Source organism: Notechis scutatus, chromosome 2 (genome assembly GCF_049901735.1).
Source record: "Notechis scutatus isolate UNSWTSFEM ecotype Mainland chromosome 2, rNotScu1.2, whole genome shotgun sequence".
Classification (NCBI taxonomy): domain Eukaryota; kingdom Metazoa; phylum Chordata; class Lepidosauria; order Squamata; family Elapidae; genus Notechis; species Notechis scutatus.
The window spans coordinates 219870108-219891814 of record NC_142010.1 but is presented as its reverse complement, the minus strand read 5'-3'; the positions used below and the strand labels follow the sequence as shown (position 1 = coordinate 219891814).

The 21707-nt window shown below is 33.6% G+C and overlaps 1 protein-coding gene across 8 annotated transcripts in view; it reads left to right on the top strand.

Moving 5' to 3' along the window:
- Positions 1-21707, top strand: part of FER (FER tyrosine kinase) — a 134182-nt gene that overhangs the window by 92535 nt on the left and 19940 nt on the right. For all 8 annotated transcript variants that reach the window (XM_026673017.2, XM_087958088.1, XM_087958095.1 and 5 more), the window contains one exon: positions 15393-15516. In XM_026673017.2, coding sequence (XP_026528802.1) covers positions 15393-15516 — 124 coding nt within the window. The remainder of the gene's footprint in view (positions 1-15392; positions 15517-21707) is intronic.

The window sequence follows — 21707 nt, the reverse complement described above, 5'->3', positions numbered from 1 at the left end:
ATTCAGTACTGAAAAATTCACTTAAAATTATTTGATGAAACATTAAGCTGCCCCTTTGACTGTAAAGATTTAGAATAGATTTTAATCTGACAATAGTCTTGACAAATTGGTAACAAAATGATTTTGTTTGCTTAAATTAGGATGCTAAAGAAGAAAGTGTGATGTATTTTTTTAAAAAAATACAGGTGAAACTCGAAAAATTAGACTATCGTGCAAAAGTTCATTTATTTCAGTAATGCAACTTAAAAGGTGAAACTAATATATGAGATAGACTCATTACATGCAAAGCAAGATAGTTCAAGCCGTGATTTGTCATAATTGAGATGATTATGGCTTACAGCTCATGAAAACCCCAAATCTACAATCTCAGAAAATTAGAATATTACATGCAATCAATAAAACAAGGATTGTACATAGAACAATATCGGACCTCTGAAAAGTATAAGCATGCATATGTACTCAGTACTTGGTTTGGGCCCCTTTTGCAGCAATTACTGCCTCAATGCGGCATGGCATGGAAGCTATCAGTCTGTGGCACTGCTGAGGTGTTATGGAAGACCAGGATGCTTCAATAGCGGCCTGCAGCTCTTCTGCATTTTTCGGTCTCATATCTCTCATCTTTCTCTTGGCAATGCCCCATAGATTCTCTATGGGGTTCAGGTCAGGCGAGTTTGCTGGCCAATCAAGCACAGTAATCCCACGGTCATTGAACCAGGTTTTGGTGCTTTTGGCAGTGTGGGGAGGTGCCAAGTCCTGCTGAAAAATGAAGTCAGTATCCCCATAAAGCTCGTCTGCGGAAGGAAGCATGAAGTGCTCCAAAATCTCCTGGTAGACAGCTGCGTTGACCCTGGACTTAATGAAGCACAGTGGACCAACACCAGCAGATGACATGGCTTCCCAAATCAACAGAGACTGTGGAAATTCCACACTGGACTTCAAGCATCTTGCAGTGTGTGCCTCTCCATTCTTCCTCCAGACTCTGGGTCCTTGGTTTCCAAATGAGATGCAAAAGTTGCTCTCATCAGAAAAGAGGGCTTTGAACCACTGAGCAACAGACCAGTTCTGTTTTTCTTTAGCCCAGGTAAGACGCTTCTGACGTTTGTTGTTCAGGAGCAGCTTGACAAGAGGAATACAACATTTGAAGCCCATGTCCAGGATCTGTCTGTGTGTGGTGGCTCTTGATGCACTGACTCCAGCCTCAGTCCACTCCTTGTGAAAGTCCCCAACACTTTTGAATGGCCTTTTCCGGACAATCCTCTCCAGGCTGCAGTCATCCCTGCTGCTTGTGCACCTTTTTCTTCCACACTTTTCCCTTCCACATAAATGTCTATTAATGTGCTTTGATTCAGCACTTTGTGAACATCCAACTTCTTTTGCAATTACCTTTTGAGGCTTTCCCTCCTTATGGAGGGTGTCAGTGATGGTTTTCTGCATAACTGTCAGGTCAGCAGTCTTTCCCATGATTGTGCTTCCTACTGAACCAGGCTGAGACCATTTAAAGGCCCAGGAACCCTTTGCAGGTGTTATGGCTTAATTAGCTGATTAGAGTGGGACACTTTGAGCCTAGAATATTGAACCTTTTCACAATATTCTAATTTTCTGAGATTGTGGATTTGGGGTTTTCATGAGCTGTAAGCCATAATCATCTCAATTATGACAAATCATGGCTTGAACTATCTTGCTTTGCATGTCTATTTCATATATTAGGTTCACCTTTTAAGTTGCATTACTGAAATAAATGAACTTTTGCACGATATTCTAATTTTTCGAGTTTCACCTGTAGGTTGAAACCCAATGCAGTTGAGATACTGAAAACAAATTCTTAGGCTCAGAATATGTTCAAAGACATTGTGGATTTTTAAAATGTTAAATATCACAAAAGCCAACTTGACTAAACTCTTCTTCCTACTTTCTCAAGATTATTATTACCAAATTCTCTGTGAGAAATATCCCTGAAGAGAAGGGAAGGAACAAAAAGGCAGCCAGTAGCCACCATGGAAGCTTGACCAGGTTGTTACCATTTACCTTGTGGGAATCATCCTAGAAATGTCTTTGCTTTTGAATACTATTTATTGTGTTTTTATTTTAAGTTGTTTATATTGATTATAAGCTGCTTTGGGGCAATTTCTATCCTAAAAGATAGATTTTAAGTACATGTAATAAATAAATAATAATTATACTAATTCATATGTTTTGACACCTGACTCTAGTTAGTAGATCCAGACTGCAGTTATTAAAGAAAGAAAGAAAGATCCAGTTAGTCTGAAATCTGCCAAGTTTTAAGAGAAATAAATGCATACCTTTAAAACACATGCAACAGAATGAACATCCATAGGGACAAAAGCACATACACAATAATAGAATTTTTCTCTTTTCTTTTCAATAACTAAACTATTCAAGCACAGACTAGAAAACTTCAGTAGTTCATATTTCTGTCGAAAAACAAATGTGTGATCTTGCGGAAATAATTTTTCTTTCTATCGGAAGAGGAGCATCAGGTAGAGGAAGAGGACTCGTCAGCCATAGATGAGAAGAAGATTCTTGAGCATTTTTAACAGTTCATTTATCTCAAATACAGAGTTATCTGTTAACAGCTAGATCCTATGCATCACTGCACCATTTGTCAAAGGGTTAAAAAGGCACATTTAACCCATAAAGATGGTTGAAGGAAGCTGAGGAGGGCTTGGCAGGTCCAGAGCAGATTGTGTATGAATCATGGATTGCCAGAGAGAGCTTGGAGGCCCAGCGCAGACTGTGTATGAGTTAAAGAAAGACATGGGAGGTCTGGCAGAGTATATGCAGACAGGCGGTGGGGTATTGTGGACAAAAACAACTTGCAGCCTTCCTCATTGACTTTGTAGAAAACCATCAGGGAAAGTCAGACATGGTGTTCCCATGACTGTGGCCCCTTGCAACATTGTAACGATATTACTATTTCTGATCTTAACAAGTTCAAAAATATTCACATGATTTCTTTTTTCATTATTTTATGAAGTAATATTTGGTAGGGCTGTGCATATAGACCTGGGAATTTTTTTAAATTGGCGACAGAAACCTTGCAAACAGTGTAGCTATTTTAATGATAGCTCATTGCAAATACCATTTTCAAATGCTTTTTACAGCCCCAATATACAATCATATGTTATTATTTTTATTATTTTTATTATTTCTTTCTTATGCTATTACTATTTGATGAAAGGTTCCACATTTGAAGCAAAATTCTGCTTTTGTACAGAGAATCATGTGGGGTAGATTAGTTTGTACATACTGCATTACTCAGGGGTTGTCTGTAGAGTTTCTAGTTTCCTAGTCACCAATTTTAGTTGATAACATTTAATTGATGAACTTGACACCGAATCCACAGTAGGAACCCATTAACTTCAGCAGTCAGAGAATTGATGAAATTGGATAACAATTGGCAGCTGAATAGAATGGAAAATACTGTACAAGCTTCAATTTTACATGTAATTTAGTAGAAAAGTGATCAATAGAGAAAATAAAGAGGATTTATTTTTCGGGTATGCAAGCTTTTTCTTTGAGTGCTTCTGTGAGTCCTACCTAGCAAAGCAAATCCATTTAGAGCAGTGGTGTCAAAGTGGCGGCACATGGGCCAGATGCGTCAAACGCAGGCCATGCCCACCCTAGCTCCACGAAGGGAAAAAACATAGCAAAATGTCACATGACAGCAACATGCCGCCACAAGTTTGACATCCATTAGTTTGAGGTATGCATTTCTTTTTTTTTTAAGCAAATTTTATTAATTTCAAAGACAAACAAATCATCATCAACCATTACATATTTGAACCTTTTTCCATTATAAATTTTACAAGTCAGATAAAACCTTATTTTATACAATACAATTCTATTTTAAGCCATTTCCATATGAGCATAAAAATACCTCTTATCCAATTTCTCTTTACTTCTCTTCACTCTCATTCAATTTCACTATTATTATTTCATCTATTTCTTTCTGACTTGATTACCATTATTCTCATTCTGTATTTCTACAAGGTTTTATTAATACTCTCAAAAACATAAACACTCAACAAACAAACATATAAAAAATCTTTTAGGAAAGTAACTTGACCCCAGGTACCTCTCTTTATATGGGCTTCAATTATATTCATGCTCATCTTACATATCATTACCTATTTTGTTTACCATTCTATATCTTCTATATAAACTTCTCCACACATTTCACTCTTCATAATTCTATCTTATTTAATCCATCTTAATTTAAATCATTATATTTGTATCTTTTGCCCATTCTTTATTATCCCTCTATCTCATTCCTTATAATGAAAAAAAAAAAAAGAATTTCTCCTGAAATCACTAATCAGAGTATGATGCCTTTCTATCCTTCCCCTAAATTAATTAGATTAACATTTAAAATAACACCTAATACCCAATCTGATTCTGCTTGGTACATTCTATCTACTAATTTTTTTCTTTTAATAACAATAAAAACAGAGTAATAAATCCAAAATGATTAAATACATAGTTAAGTAATAAATCTAAATATTAAATCTTATAACATTCCCATTGCCTTTCCCTTTAATATTTTATTACATTTTAAAATCAATCATTATTAAACATTTCAACATTTTAATTTCTTATTAACTCTTAAGCCATTCTAATTTTCTATTTCTAATACAGATGTTACAATACCATCTTATGTACCTTGCAAAATCTTTTTTAAGGAAATTGTACTTTACCCTTTGTCCCTAAAAAAAATTCCTATTTTCCCATCTAATTTCAAAACTTTGTGGCTTTTCTCCGCCTTTCCCTTTCTTTCTTCCCCCACCAAATCTTCCTACCTCCCCCTTCTTCTAGCCTCTGCCTTGCTGGCATCCCTTCTCTGTTGTGTTCCCTTTTTCTTTTGTTTACTATCGTTATATTTATTTTGCATCTTATTTTTCTCTTTCTTAAATGTTTTTTTAGATCTTAAGTCCTTCATTTTCCTCGCTTTCTTCCTTCCTTCTTTCTTAGTTAAATTTTGGAATTCATTAAAGATGGCGTCTTCGTCTTCTTCTTCTTGTTGTTGTTCTTCTGCCTCCATCTGTTGTATTGTTTGTTGATAGTTAACCAGCGCCATTTCTAAAAATAGGAAGGCTTTTTCCATACCATCTTTACCGGCTGCTTTTGTTTGCTCATATTCTTCCCTCAGTTCCTCAAAAGAAAAAGCCATTATAGATCCTTTCTTTTCTTTTTTCCCCTCTTTCTTCTTATACCAACCAAGATATTTCAAAAAAAAAGTAAAACAATCCCAAAGTCCACAATCCTCAATCAATCCAAGCCAAGACAAAATTCTCCCTTTCTCTTCCAGGGGTAGTATCAGACAAAAGAAAAAGAAAGTCCAAATCTGTATTTTGAAGCCTTATTGGAATTATATTTCTGTCTTCAAATCCTTAAGGCATCTCCTCCAACAAAATCAAACCAGATGAATATATTTTTTGTCCTCTCCCTTCCGACTTATCCCATAAAGCTAGTTTTACCTGAAAAAAACAGGATTCTCAATATCCACTTATTAATTCCGTCGGGAGGGAGAATAAACTTTCCTTTCAGCACCTCAAAATTGCCGCTTATTTTCTCTTGTGGAAAGAATCATCCAAAAAGCCATCATTTCCAGGAATTATATTAAATGTATCTTAGAGTCCTGGATCAACCAAGAAAACTTTCACTCTCAAAAGCTTTCTCCTCTTCCTCCTGCGCATACTTGCCCAGCTGCCGGCTTCTTTGTGGCGGCCATTGCGGACCGCCGCTGCACCGTCTTGGGAAAAGGGGGTTCTGCTGGCCGGGGAGGGGGTCTGCAACACCCCCAAACCCCTCTCCGGATCCCCCCTATCTTCAGCTACCCCTGCAGGGTAGCCTAGCTCCGGACCCGTCCGGATCGGAGCACCAAAAGCGGCTAGCGCGGCAGGGATCGCTCAGAGTCGCAAATCTAGTTTGAGGTATGCATTTCTGTTTAATACTAAATTAAATAGGTGAATCTAATATCTCTGCATTTTAGGACTTGTATATTAATTCCTTGTACTTTTTATTAGTAATAGCATTTAGACTTATATACAGGTACCACTCCAAAGCACATTACAACACTCTCTGGGCAGTTTGTAATGTAAGCGTTATTTGCATATTGCCCCCAACAGTTGGTCCTCATTTTACCAACCTTGAATGGATGGGGGGCTGACTCAACCAATGGATCAAACTCCAAGCTGCTGACAGAGTTTGCCTGCAATACTGTACTTTAAACACCGCATCACTAGGGTTCCTTATTGATCTCTTTATTCATCCTGCTGTCCAGCATTCTATCTCACAGAATTTTTGTTTTTTAGAGAGAAACAACATATTTCATTGCCACATTTAAGATGCAAACTGCATTTAATACTGTTTCTTTAGTTAAAAATCATTTTGAAAAAGCAAGTACATTTTGCCCAATCAAATTGTCTACTGTGGACCTCACCCCATTCTTAAGAGGTCCTTAAATGGGGCATGCATAAGTGCCTACCATGCCTGTTCTACTGTCCCCATTTATCTGTATTTACTTCCTTTGTTCATGTTTATGTTCATAGTCTATTTTAGGTTTATACTGTTTGCTGTTATACTGTTGATGGTGGTGTTTCCTAACATATATTCTCAATAAATGTAACATGATAATAGTACTAAAACTTTTTTCCCAGAGAGCACTAAAAAAAAAAACAACCACAGCTAGTGATATGGAATGAAAGTGTTCTAGTGAAATCCTGTTAGCTTAGATTTGAAGTATTAATGTGCCCTATTCCTTATGAAGATGGATTGCAAGAATTTTTGCTACAGTTGATATAAATGTCTGAGTTTATTAGTAGAATAATCCCTTTATATTAAAGGATAGGCAATTAGGTATTCATGTCACAGTAATGAACATAATCAAGGTCTAATAGCAGTTGGTATCACATCTTGTACTTGGCACTTTCATTATGTAAATTACCCTTTTCCTTACCTAAACACTTCCTTTGTGATGGAATAGAGCATATAATATTTTATATGTTGCAATATAAATCTTCATAAAACTTATTTTAAAAGGCAGATTCATCAATTAAAATTATGGAAGGGGCACTGATTAAGATCTTCAAACACTGTTCTCTTTAGGCTGCCTTTTCAGCAAGTTAAAAGGAATGAATTATGGCTAAATATCCTGCAAATCCTATTTTTCTAGGTTATTTATGGCATAAACAAAAGATAGTCTGATGTGAAATGTGATAAAACACCACATGATTAAAGGGAATGAAATATTTCTATTCCATTGATTTTTTATATGTTGCTTGGAGCTTAGTTCTTTCAGACTTAGTTCTTTTTTGTTGTTTTATTTTTCTAATAAAGCCATTCAAGAGTCTGGCTGATTTTTAGTTATGTGTAGTTTCCATTCTTTACAGATTGTCTGCTTTCTCCTGAATTTGAGAGTCTGTAGCTAGTCTCCCTATGGACAGTTAGCAAGCTGATATGCTAACCAATTTATCTGATGGTATCATGCCTGAATTCAGGAGTCTTGGCTAGTTGGACAGAACACAACATATTAATAATTAATCATTTTTTATTTGTAGTAAGAGGATTGGAGCACAAAGGTTGATTAGACCTGAGAGTGCAGGTTGAGTACCAGTGGTCGTCCATGTTGCTGCTGGGAAGTATGTGAAATGGTTCAACACTGAAATAGTTGTTTTGAATTTTTCAAGCTGAAAACAAACCATTTGTATTCTTGGAACAAATTGGCTACTTCAGTTAGAATTGTTTAGCATATTCTGTCTGTCCAAGAGAATAGGTTATTGTTTTGTGAGTTGTGTTTGGATTGCTTTGCTTCATTTTTTTAATGAAAAAAGCCATCATAGTAGCAGGCACTGTTCCTATTGACTTAAGTTGGGTGGGATGATGTAGGAGTGGCTTACTAAATTGTTGCTCACCCTTTCTTTATATTGTATACCTTTCCTAATTTTTAAAATTGAAAAAGTGAACCTGATGAATCTCTGAAAAAAGTTGAAAGGAACTTCCCAAGAAATCAGTGCAACACAGCCTTGTGATTTCAACATCTTTAGGCATTATGAAATAAATCTTTTACTAAAGACTCATATAATGGAATCTTTTGGTTAGTATGGTCTTCCAAAGCTCATTTATTCAACATTTTGAGCTTGTTTTTGAAAACTTATCTTAAAAATAACATGAGCAATGGAGGTTTTAATGGTATTTATAAGTTTGTGGGAAATCTTATTTTAGTACTTTTGTTATTTGATATCCAAATGAATGGTCTATAAATATTCAATTAACACAAGAATATAAGTGTTTCTAAGGCAAGCATTCCTTCTGCAGGAAAACTATGCTAATTATTATGATTTTCTATGATTATTTTTGATCCTCATCCTCAATCCTATATTTTTTCTTTGGACTTGGCACTGTTTTAATCAAAGCACTTAACTTCAAATCATTATATTTGTTCTTTCAGTCATTTGGTACCATATAGAAATGTTCTCTGATTTTTTTTTTGTTCTGTAGATTTTGAATTCTATTTTTACTCTTTGTAGTTAAAGTTTGTTCTGTTTTAAAAATTGATATTATTTAAAAGTGATCTCTGTGAAAGTTTCTATTGATTAGCCACTAATTATTAGGAACTAAACAGATAATGGTTTCTTTAAAATATTACACAATTTAATATTTGATTTGTATGTTCTTATTTTATTTTCTGTTTGCTCAAATATGCTAGCACTTTGTTGAACAAATACAAAGATAACATCTGGTAAACTTACCTGCTTACCTCCAGAACACACCACCAAATCCATTGTCTATAGCCAGGCTCTGTTGCAATCTAATATGTTCTGACTTGCTAACTGCCTGGAATCAACCCAGGCATTCAGGAAACTGAACTATCCAATCAGCAGTCAATACACAAATGCATAGAGCAAGGTCAATGAGACACGGACAGTACAGATGACAATCATTTTAAAGTACAAATATAAAATATTAGAAATTCAGGGAAATTTACAGATAGTATATTTAATTGTGTATAATTGAACTATACTTCTAAAAAGTTAAAATTCAAAAACTAGTAAAAGCTTTGAACAGAGGACCTTAAATTACTATAAAGCACTCTGTGGGACTGACCTTGAAGAACAATCAGAAGCTGTCCCAGAATGCAATGCCATGGACAGTTTTTGGCATTTCTTGCCACATTTATATAATACTGCTGCTCCATCAGGCATGAAAGATGCTGTTTGCTATCTATAAAACTCTACATTTGTGTGTGTGTGTGTGTATGTGTATGTATGTATGTTAAACAAATTTATATGGCCAGACAACTCACAGATAACTCTGGGTACCTTACAACATTAAAAATCTACAATATAGAAACCAGAAAAATCTACCCACACCTAGGGCAGCAGCAACAACTCAATTAAACCAACCACTTGATCTCCATTTGGGATTCCCAGGCCCACTGACAAAACCACATATTTAGTGTCTTTCAGAAAAGCAACGAGATGGAGGCCATAAGGCCAGGCTACTTGCAGGGCTTCTCTCCCATTGTTTCTGCTCATCCCACCATATCTAGCATAGAAGACATGTTTCAAGTTTCTTCTACAAATAATGTCATTTTGTTGGATCCAGGAGTCATGCCTTCTTCGTGGCAGTGCCTGCTTGTGAAATAGTATCTCTCTCACACACACACACGGCAGAGATCAAGATGGTTTCAATCTTGTTAGCCTTTTATAAGGCTCTGAATACCTGGCTGTTTCCCCTGGTCGTTAGGCAAGCTCTGCTGATATAATTTTATGAGTGAAACATATTATTTATCTCAATCATCATGGATTGTTTTTTGTAAATAGCTTATTTTAATCTATGTATGTCAGTCATTATTGTGAGATAGGCAGTCATATAAATTGCTTAAATCATTTTTTAAAATACTTTACCATTTTCCAGTATGGCATAGTTTCAGAAATTTGAAAGGTGTTATAGTTTCTAGTCTCCAGATTATCCTTGTTGCTTATTTCCAAACCTATTCCAATTTCCTACAAAATCTGTTAAATGTAGTGCTCAGAACCAAACACAGCAAAATGGAATATGATGATTACTTTATAAAATTTCAAAATTTTATAAATTCCAAAGAATATTGTTAGCTTAAAATTACATTTGGTTTTTCTGAATAGCTTTATCACATATCTGGCTTACATTCAGTTTCTAACCAATTTCATCATTTTTTACAAGTACTATTTCCAAACAAGATATACCATTTTTTAAGACATATGCCTTGGATTTTTATGTCCTTAAGTGAAATTTTGGAGTGTGAGAGCTGGTATTGGAATTAAATCAAGCAATTCTTTCTTACAAGTGCATTTGACTTATTTGGAAATTATGGCTTCTTCTGTCAAGACTATCATATTTGTTTATTTATCTAATGAAACTTTTCTTTTGACTGAATAGGAGAATATATTTTTCTGATTATATCACTCCACATTTCTCATTTCACCAAAAATCTTCACAATGGATGGTGGCAATGGTAGCTGTAGAGGAAAGGGAATATCATAGAAGCCCCATTATTTCTAGAATGACCACATCACTCAGGACATGAGGAAGATGTAGTATTATTTACTAGAAAAAACATATTTCAAAATGTTCTGCAAAATTGGTTTAAATAGAACTTGGTCTTAAGGTGATTTGGGAAAATTTTCAACAAGATTGATGCAAAAGCTTGAGAAGAATGCCCCAGTTTATTATCTTCAAAGAACAAGATAGTGGGTGTAGGATTCCTTATGCCTAATTTCATTAGGTTTTATTTTTTCTGATTTAGTTTGCTGTTTAAATTACTATAAATCACCTTTAGTAATATGAGTATATTACTGAGATGCTAAATCTTTGTATAAATAAATTCATCTAATCCCATGTATAACTTATTTTGAGGGGCTTGACTATAACCATGTTTGTGGCTATTGGAGCATGAAATATTTTATGTAAATGCAATCTACAACTGTAATATTTATTTTCACATCAATTTTTTAAAGAAGCACGTAATTACACACTTGAGGCTATGTAAAAGCACTTTGGATATATTTTATTATTATTAAGTGACTAATGATGGGCTGAATTTTATTTATTACTCTCCAGTGTTTTCAATCTGATTCATAAATGTGATAGCATTTTTACTGGAGTCATAAATTAGAACCATATACTCTGTAGTAGGCAATATAGGTGAGAAAACAACCAAAGGGTTTAATAGGGCAGTTTGTTCTCTTGAAAGCTTTAACTAAACACCATGTAATTAAGTCATCACCTCTTGAGTCTTTCTATGTATGGAATCCTGGTTCTTTGGAACACTTGGTAAAAATCTCAGGATTTGGTAATTAAACTAATCCCTCTCACACACATGTCAGTTTTTTTTTTAAACAAATTTTATTAGTTTTACGAAACAATACACAAACAATCAAGGCATAATAACATAAAAGATCTTTTCTAAAAAAACCAATAGAACATACAAAATAGTTCCAAATTGTAATATATATATTTAGGTTATCTGTTCAACTTCGTATCTTATCCCAACTTCTCCTTTTCATTCTATTATCCAAATTATATTTCTTGCTAATTAGAATTTTATTGCCTTTCAAAAACAATACACAAACATACAAAACATAAAACATAAAAAACATAAAACATCTTTTCTGAAAGCTGCTTGATCCCGGGTTAAAACGCTTCGCACAGACACAAATTCAAAAATCATATTTACTTTATATATCATTCCATATCTTATTACCATTTTCAATTTTCTATATAGCTTCTTCCCTCTTTTATCTTTCTTATTTTTATTTTATTCATCTTATCTCAATTCAATTCATAATACTTATCATTCTTTGTCTGTTCTATTTCCAGCTATCCATTCATCTTTTCTCTTTAAATATACTTCTCCTGTACACTGATTGGAGTGACGCCTTTGACTCTTTCCCCTAACTTAATAATACTTAATATAACACTTAGTTTATATTGGGATTCTGTTTAGTACATTCTAAAATTACACAATAAATTTTATGAGAAAAACAAAAAACAAAATAAAAGCATATAAAACCACTATCAATACCATTAAAAAGCTAATCATATATATTGATACTCATTTATATCTTAAACATTTTACTCTAAATACACATATAGAAACACAATCTTATGTACCTTCCAGAATCCCTTTTTCAATTAGATTTACCCATTGTCTCTAAATAAGTTTTGTTTCTTTAAATCTTGCTTCCCACCATTAAGGCTTCTCATTCCCTCCTTTCTCTCTTGCTTATTTTTCTCCTTGCCCTTTTTACCCCTTTGTCTCTCCTCCTCCCTTTTCTTCTTCTGCTTACCCCCTTTCTGTTGTTTTCTAACCTTGTATCCACCTTTCGTCTCATTTTTCTCTTTTTTGATTGTTTTTTCAAACCTTAAAATCCCTTTTTTCTTTTCCTCTTTCTCCTCCTCCCCAAAAGGAACCCATTGTTCATCAAAGATGGCTTCTTCTTCTTCTTTGTCCCAGTCATCCTGCTGCGTAGTCAATTTTTCATAAGTGCATACCGCCATTTCTAGAAATTGAAAAAGAGTGCCCAAAGTATCTTTTCCATCTTGTTCTTCTTTTTTATATTTTTGATATTCAATTTTTAGTTCATCCACAAGCAATGCCATCGTGAGGAGAAAAACTTTTTCCAAAACAACCACCCAAGTATTTTTAATCAAGAATAATTCCAAAAAGTTCCAAAGTCACCAAAGAATCCAAATAAACTATTTCTTTTAATATTTTTTCTTTCTTTCTTGTATTTCTCTTTCTGGGGTTACTGTTTAATCAAAAAGTTCCAATTAAGATATATCTTTCTTTAAAGTTCTAGGCAATCTCCTCCTTTTTCAAATTCTGCTCCAATTTATTTATTTTTCCTCTCCCTTCCCACTTACAACAATTTTCCTTTAATTGTTCAGAAATCCATACCTCCATACAGGTTTTCCGATTTCTTAAGCTGTTAAATCCAATGTCCAGGAATCCTTTATCCCTTGGCTTTATATGGGGTGGGAGAGTGAAGAAAAAAAAAACTTTCCCTTGACAGCTTTCTCCGCCGCTTTCCAATCTTCTTAGGGATACAATGTATCTTTCAGGCAATTCAAGCAATTCAGTTTCCAGGGTATTTAAAAGTTGTTATTCTCCCGGCTCAGCCAGCACTTTCACTTCTCCTGTTTCTTCTTTCTCCTTCTTCCTCCAGCACAATCTTATCCAGCTGCTGGCTTCTTTGTGGCGGCCATTGCTGACCGCCGCTCCACTGCCTTGAGAAAAGGAGGTTATGCCGGATGGGGAGGGGGTCTGCGATACCCCCAAACCCCTCTCCGGATCCTCCCTATCTTCGGCTGCCTCTACGGGGCAGCCTTATCCTCCAGACCCGTCAGGATCGGAGGCACCAAGACGGCTAGCGCAACAGGGATCGCGCAGGATCGCGAATCCCCGCCGCCGCCGAAGCCTGGCAAACCGGAAGGCCCTCATGTCAGTTTTATATGAAGGCAGTTGTTTCTGATTTCATATAATAAATAAACATATCTCTATTTTGTGTTAAAAAGCAAGTCTTTGTATTAAAAAATTACCTGATTTAGATTCAGGAGAATTAATGTAGCTTACAATAAAATAATGCCTATGCTGGTTTTTTTTAATTCCTACCGGTATTATTATATGTATATTTATTTGAATGTGCTAAAAGGATGTTTCTTTTAAAGCAGGGTAGGCACCTCTTTTCCTTTTTGGGAATGCATTTCTAATTTAATTTTGAACCCTATGGGTGATGCACAGAACATGGAGATATGGCATCTAAAATTATTTATTTATTTTTATTTATTTATTTGGTTTGTCAATTGCTTACAAGATAATAGGTATAAGTAAAAACATAGTTATGAATACATGGATACATATAAGAAAAAAAAGAGAAAAGAAACAATAGGACAGGGATGGTAGGCACGTTGGTGCACTTATGCACACCCCCTACAGACCTCTTAGAATTATAATTCTTTATAATAAAAGTTATAATTAATAATAAAAATTATAATTTATAATAAAAATTATAATTTATAATAAAAATTATAATTTATAAGAATTATTAATTATAAATAATTATAATTCTTTCTTTTTTGGTAGTTTAAGTAAAATAAGACCCTTAAACCTCATTGAAGACTATTTTACTTCTTAGGTGTAAAATAAGATAGAAAGGAAATGTTAGGAGCTCTGCAGATGCTGGAAACCCTATATAAGCTACAGTTTACTTATCCCTGCTGTGATCTATCCCGGGGCTAAGCACTATAAGACCTTGAATTCCATATATTATATATTAATAAACAGATTTTTAAAATAAAACCCTGACTTATATTTGATAATTCTCATATCATTTTTTTCCTTCTGATCTTAATGAGCTTCCAGGGAATGCAGTAGGATAAAAATGCAAATAAATTTTAGGCACGCAAGTTTACTCCCCTCCAAGGGAGAATGTGTTCTGTACAGAGCCATAATACAATGTCACAAATTCAAATGAAAATAGCTGTGTGAGCTTTGCATCCTGGTAAAATAGGAAGGATCATAGATCTGTGATTAGAACACATACTTTGCAGGAAAAAAAAACTCCAGATAGCATGATGTTTCCAGGTAGATATGAGAAATATTCTTTCTGTACCCCAGTACATTGCCTTCCTGTAAACCTTTAACTTCATGAGTAGTCAAGTTCCCATTCTGTACATTGCATTTTCCTACATCACTTCACATCTTATTTTTTATAGATTACTTTAATGCAAACTTCCCAAATCTTTTGTCCCCTTCTTAAAAATGGAGTTATTATTCCATCATGTAAATAGCACACATCATTTCCAATAATCAGAATAATGATCCAGCAGAGCATTTTCTCCAGTAAGTGCTATCATATATATGATAAAAATTATATATATATATATATATATATATATATATATATATATATATATATAAATAAAAATTATGTGATAAAAAATATCAGCTAAGAGATAGTAGGCATGTCCTGTGGTTATTGTAGCTTACAGTAAATTGTTTTAAGTGAATTAACTTTGGAATTGAATTCAATGATGAGAATGCAGGATAGATTTTATATATATATATATAAATAAATATACGTAGGGTTCCACTTAAGTCTTCTATGCAATGTGTGGAGTTCATCTTGTAACAGAAATATATCTAAAATAGTTTGAAAAACCTTAGTATTAATTAAATTATAATCTTGATATTTTTATTATTTTTACTCAACTATCAGATTGATTGAAAAGCAGAGCAGAGAGTATACTGCCTCCTGTTCAGTCAGGCGTCACTAATGAGAGATAAATGGGAATATCACCATGTCTCATTGCTTATCTGTTTGTTTCTCTAGGAGGTGATTTCCTTTCCTTTTTAAGAAAGAAAAAGGATGAGCTAAAAACCAAACAGTTGGTGAAATTCTCATTAGATGTTGCTGCTGGGATGGCGTATCTTGAGTCTAAAAATTGTATACACAGGTAAGAACAAGTCATGTGACCTTTTTAATATAAAATACATAAGCATAAATGAGCTGTAATAAAATCTCAGGCTCATATATTTATTTTACTTTATTTATTCATTTGGCTTTAGGCAAAGCATACTTAAATCAATCACATCCTGTTCTATCAGGTAATATACAGTATATCAAATTGGTCAGTTCTCAGAGATCATAGATAGCTTCAGTTTTGCTAAGAACCAATTTAATGTTAAATGGTGCCCCATTAAATTGGAGGGTTCAAGTAGTATCTGAGAAACAAATACAGCTTCAGAAGATGGAATAGCTTCCAATTGTTCACATTTTCTCTAAAGATTCATATCCTGCTAAACATTTTTTGTTAGTAATAACAGGTTTTTTCCTTCTATCATGAAGAAAAGAAGGAATATGCTCAGACACATTCCAGCAGGAGTCCCACTCACTTATTATCTAACCAGAATGAAAGCCTGTAGCATCTGCATCTCAGCACTTACTCAGTATCTAATTAGCACTTCATACCCATATTTCAAACGATTACCATTCAAATCAAGGCAATTCTATGCCTTCGTACCCCAGTTTCTCTTCCCTAATAATTACAGATGCTACATTGACAGTATGCAGCAATTCAGTGTCAGAATAATCACTTATTCACAAAAGCTCTTCATACCAGGCTTTACCTCCACCCCCAACTCTGAATTAGCTAGTAGTTGGATATCATTTACTATCTAGTGCTCCCATTATGAGACAGTTCTTCAGATAGTACTGCTAGAGCAGAGAAGTTATCCTACATTCATTTTTCTGTCAGTGTGGTGAAAGAGGATTTAAAAATGCTTTCATTTAAAAAAAAATTCTCATGGATGACATGTGATATTCTTGTACTACTTTGCAGAGTATATGAACAGATTGCTCTTTCTTTCATTATACAGCAATCACTTCAGTGGCCTGCAGCTTATTTAATGTCCTATGCTTCCATTAAATTCTAAGGGAACATACCATGACAAATAATGGTGATATCATCAGAATCTTGCTATTGAGATACAGTTGGAAAAGTTTTTCCTAATTCGGAGAAATAAACTGAAATAGCCCACCCACTTTCTCTGATGAAGACATTTCCAAGGACCCAGTTTTAAGCAAACATGGTTCTCCACCATTGGAACACTTAGTTATTTTACCTGTATTGAGTGGGAGAAAACCAAGTTGTGAGCCATTGGAGAAAAAGCACCTGTGACATGCATTTGTTTCCAATTCCCTTTTTCTTTTGCCTGGCAACACTATCAAATAACATTTACTATTTGTAGTTTAAGACAAACCAAATTACTGAACTACAGATGAAATTAAGTAGCTCTAAGTAAGTTAAATTTACACATTTTTGAATAAGATGAAAAACTCTTGAATTTCTTCATTTATATAAAGAATTAGGAACCAAAGTTCACTACAGCTCATTTTTATTTATTATGCTAAAATTGTTTTAGTATAATAGGTAAATCTGAGAATATATCTCAGTTGTAGCATACCAAGATGTGGGGTTTATAAATATTATTTTGCTATCATAATTTTCTTCATATGTATCTACCCATGTTCTCATCTATACATAATGCTGCTGAATACATCACTGTTTCCTATCAATTTAAGCCTTTTCTCTCCCTTTGTATCTTCTGTTATAATTGTTAAAAATTGTTTAATTCTTATGCAATTTGTTATAGCACCCACTCCACAAGGCAACTCAAATTAATAATACTGTGCCTTTAACTTGGTTTGTTTAATAAATAATGGCTAAACTGTTATTGAAGTTTGTCTTATATTAAATTAAATTATTTTATTTTATATTATTTAATATAATTAAACATATTTAATTATATGTTAAATTAAGGTGAGTTAGAAAGTTTTTTTCATTCATTCACTTATGACTGCAGAGTAGAAAGAAGAGGGGCACAAACTCCAGGTTTCATAATCTGGTTTTGTGTTTGTAAGTGACCCAATAGTCATTGTTATGATGGTGGGTTTGGAAAGAAATACAGTTTTGATCATATGAATGGTTGCTGACTTGCCACCTATACATACTTTTTTCTCAGACGTTACAAGTGCTTAAGTCATTGTACATTAATTTATTTGAAGTGGACTAGTTTCAGACATACAGTTCAGGAAGAATGTTTACAAGTTGGAAGGGATTCGGATGACATAATTTTTTGTTATGTATGGAAATCTTGTGCAACAGATGGTAGTCATGTTGAGTATAACCTACATCAAGAGTAGCATTTTGAAGAAATGTTCAGATTTTCTTTTCAGTTAGAAATGTTTCATTCTAGAAAGTTAAGACTCGCACATCAGCAAGATACTTCTCCAAGAAAAGAACTTAACAGAATCAAATTTGATGTGATGGATGAAAATACAAAAGAAAGCTTGAATTCAAAAATAGGCTGGATCTTGCTAGGAACTATAAAGAAAACATATCCAGAAGAAGCTTTCCCACTGCATCCCTTTGGGAGAGGCAACAGCTTGGGATGATGCCAACAACTCCATTCTAAGTTCCCCTCCAGTCCGTCTATGGATCATCAGACTCAGACTATAGTATATGCAAACCTTATAACTCCCAGTGCATCCATACAACAGTAACACATAAATTCAACACACAGGGCTGGGGGAAGGGAGGGATAAATCACAATTCACAGAGAATACACAAATCACAGAGAAAACACATACATATTTTTCTTGATAAATCCTCAAAAACTTGTATAAAGATAGGCAACATATTTGCATTTGTCATAATTGGATTGTCATATGCACACATACACAAGCAGAGTTAACATAATGCTAAAAGGGGGAAATACGTCCAAAAACCACTCAGAATTATAACAGGTTGGGGCTGTCTATGCAACTCATAACGAACTAATTATTTACATAATTATTTCAGATTCACTGATAATTTTGAATATCCAAGTATAAAATAATATTTCAAAAGGGCAATATTTAAATAGTTTTTACAGAATTTATATTAACCGGATACTTTGATTACATTTGTATGTATAGATATAGCAAGAAGAGATAATTTTTATGTCTCTGAATATCTTTGAGTATAACTGTATTGTTCAAGAAATATGGAGTATTTGGAAGATTCCAAAGTCCTGTTGTAAATTTTTTATTTGAACAAATGTTTTCAAGCTGCCTTCTGTGTTTTGAAGGACATTAAGCAGAGAATTCATTTCACAGTGTCATCCACCAAAGCTTTTATAGCAATGAATAGTATCCAATGGCATTTCGTTTATTACAAATTCAGTGTCACTTGTCATACTAATACTGCAACATTATAAGTTTTATATCTTTTAAAAGAAAATTCTTAAATAATATTAAACAAAAGCTTGAAAGGAAAAATGTTCCTTTAAATTCTCAGTAAACAAAACATTTCACACAATCTATATATATTTCACTTGTTTATCATCTGTTTCTTCAGCTTTCACTCTCTGTCTATATAAATATTATTTATAGTAGTGCTTAGTTCCCCGCCATTTAAGGCATTGACGGAACAGAATATCACAAGACTATTAATGGGCAACTTCTCTAGAATGGCATTTTCTTTCTATTTCTTTCTGCCTTGGAATCACTTGTTCTATTACTTATGTACATGGGCAGATGCTGTTTAGGCTGACTATATACATTATACTTCAATTTTGGCAAGGTCACTGAATTCATTAGTCATTTGTTTTCCCGGCCCTCATAGACTCCCTTCAAATCAACACCTTTAAAATGTGGGCTATCCTAAATTAAAAAGTTAAATGCTTCTATTTTGTCTCTTTCCTCTATTGGAGTATAGGCCTCAATCTGGTTTGTAGCACTATATAACTTAGAGATCATGATACTAGAACCACTTTAATCATCTGATATTTTACAACGGATGTTAAAGTTACAGTAAAAAAAAGCAGAAGTTGTTCGGAAAAAAGGAAGACATCAAATATCTTAGGCATAATCATTTGTATTATAGTAGTATGTTTTAAAATATAGTTCCTTTTATAGCTATATTAGGTATTGCATCTATGGCAAGATTCCTGATTGTTACTTGATGCTGTATTTCAAAATAACTGTCCTGATGCAGTATTATTTCATAAATAAAATAATTGTGTTACATTTTTTTCTTTGAAAGGATACTTTCTTAGAATAAAAACACACCAAATAAAGGTTAACATTTGCTTTATTATTTCCTTTTATTCCCATTAAAAGTTCTATAAAAAGAGAGTAAAGTTGATCCAAATAATAAGATATTTTTCTTCATATAATTTAAAGGTCAGAGAACAGGAAATGGATAGATAAAAGATTCAGTTATTTTGCATTATTATAAATGTCACAATTTCTGAAAGAGAATAATTCATAATACATTTTCTCTAGATTCTTTAATTTTATAAATCTGTTGTTTCTTTTTTTGAAATAGCCTAATTTAACACTATACCACTAAACTGCTTTTCATAGAAGATACATATAATTCATTCCAGCTACAGTGTTAACAGTGTTTTTCTTTAAAGATTTGTGTCATATTGAGGCACCACTGATTTTGATACATTATTTTGCGGTAATATTCCAACTCTCTACAAATTGCTATTAACAAGTTTTTCTTAACATGTCACCAATACAATCCTAAACTTTTTCAGAACTTGGCTTTTCCATTTTGAAAGTGGACATCTAATTTTGAGTTAGTTACCATAATTTTAGCAGTTTTTTATCATGAAATACTTGATGATACCTTAAGCTTTGAGTGCTTCAAATTTCCACAAGTGTTCTAGGCTGTACTAAAGATATACTTCTCTTTTTTCCAATAAATTGTTCATAGTAACTGTAGACTAAAAAAAATGAGAATTAAATAGTTAGAATTAGAATATTTAAAACTACATTTTATTGCCACTGTACACATGTGCAAAATGTTTACAGTGTTAATTTAGTATTTTGAGAAAAATTAGATTAGGAAGAAGCCAAAAAAATGTATTGCAGATAATTATTCTAAGTTTAACAAGGACATTAATTATAATTAGTGGATATTTTCACTGCAGCTTTTATGTTGCATAGTAACAATATTCAACTGTTGTTCAGAAACTGTTCAATTGGTATTTAGATTAATCAACATACATGTATCCCAAAAATCTCAACTTTTAAATTAATTATATAGGCAGCAACCTTGTCAAAAAAACATTTTGTTCCATAGTAACTGAGGGAATTCCAGTTACAGGATCTGGAAACAAAAAACAGAAAGTACTGTGCATGTGCACAAATAGGTGTTTCTCCCTTAAAATTAGAATTTAGTATTTGTATGTTGCATATTTCATTCTTTGTAAACCAGCAGATTCCACTAGCCCAGACAACATCTAAAAACATAATATTATTGGTTCACTCAGAAGTTCTTCCGGTATGCTTACATATAGGGAAATCCTGACTGATAGTAAATTATGTTTTCTTTTCTACTCATTATTCCTCCTTTATTGGCAGGAGATCTGCCAGTGATTGGTTTTTCAGGCATCAGCAAATGGTTGTGCATCCTTAAAGGCACTGCTATTAGTCTGATCATCTCTCCCTTCTCAGAAAATGAGTGACTATTACATTTTACACATCTTGTCCTTCCCTTTCATTTTTCCCAGTATTTTTGTTATTTTTTAAAAAAACTTCATTGCATTTAACAGATGGTTTAGAGCAAAACCAAGAAAAAAGAAAGGAGGAACAAAAAGGAGATATTTACAAGCTAGGTAAAATTAAGTAAGAATTTTCCAAATAATCTTACATTAATATTACATACAAGACTATGAGTAATTAGGTGTTGGATGGGTTCCTGCTACAACAACCCAACGAATTACTATCATTCTAAATCAAGGATGTCAAACTCGCTGCATCACATTGTCACATGACATATTGTGACTTTCCCCCTTTCACTAAACTGGAGGTGGGCATGGCCAGCGCATGACACATCTGGCCACGAGTTTGACACCCCTGACCTAAATAATCAAACTGATAGTGGACTCCTCCCATCATTACTGTTTTCTCTCCAGAGTCATATCAGATAGTAGTTATCTCACGAGAACAAGCTTGGCAAATAGCAGTTAGATAGTTGCTGCTTTCCAATGCTACCTGTGTTGGCACAGGTGAATTTTAGTGCGTCTAGTCGTCCTGCTGTTTCCTTTTCAGGCTTCTGCGTGTATAATCAGTACATCAATTATTGAAATG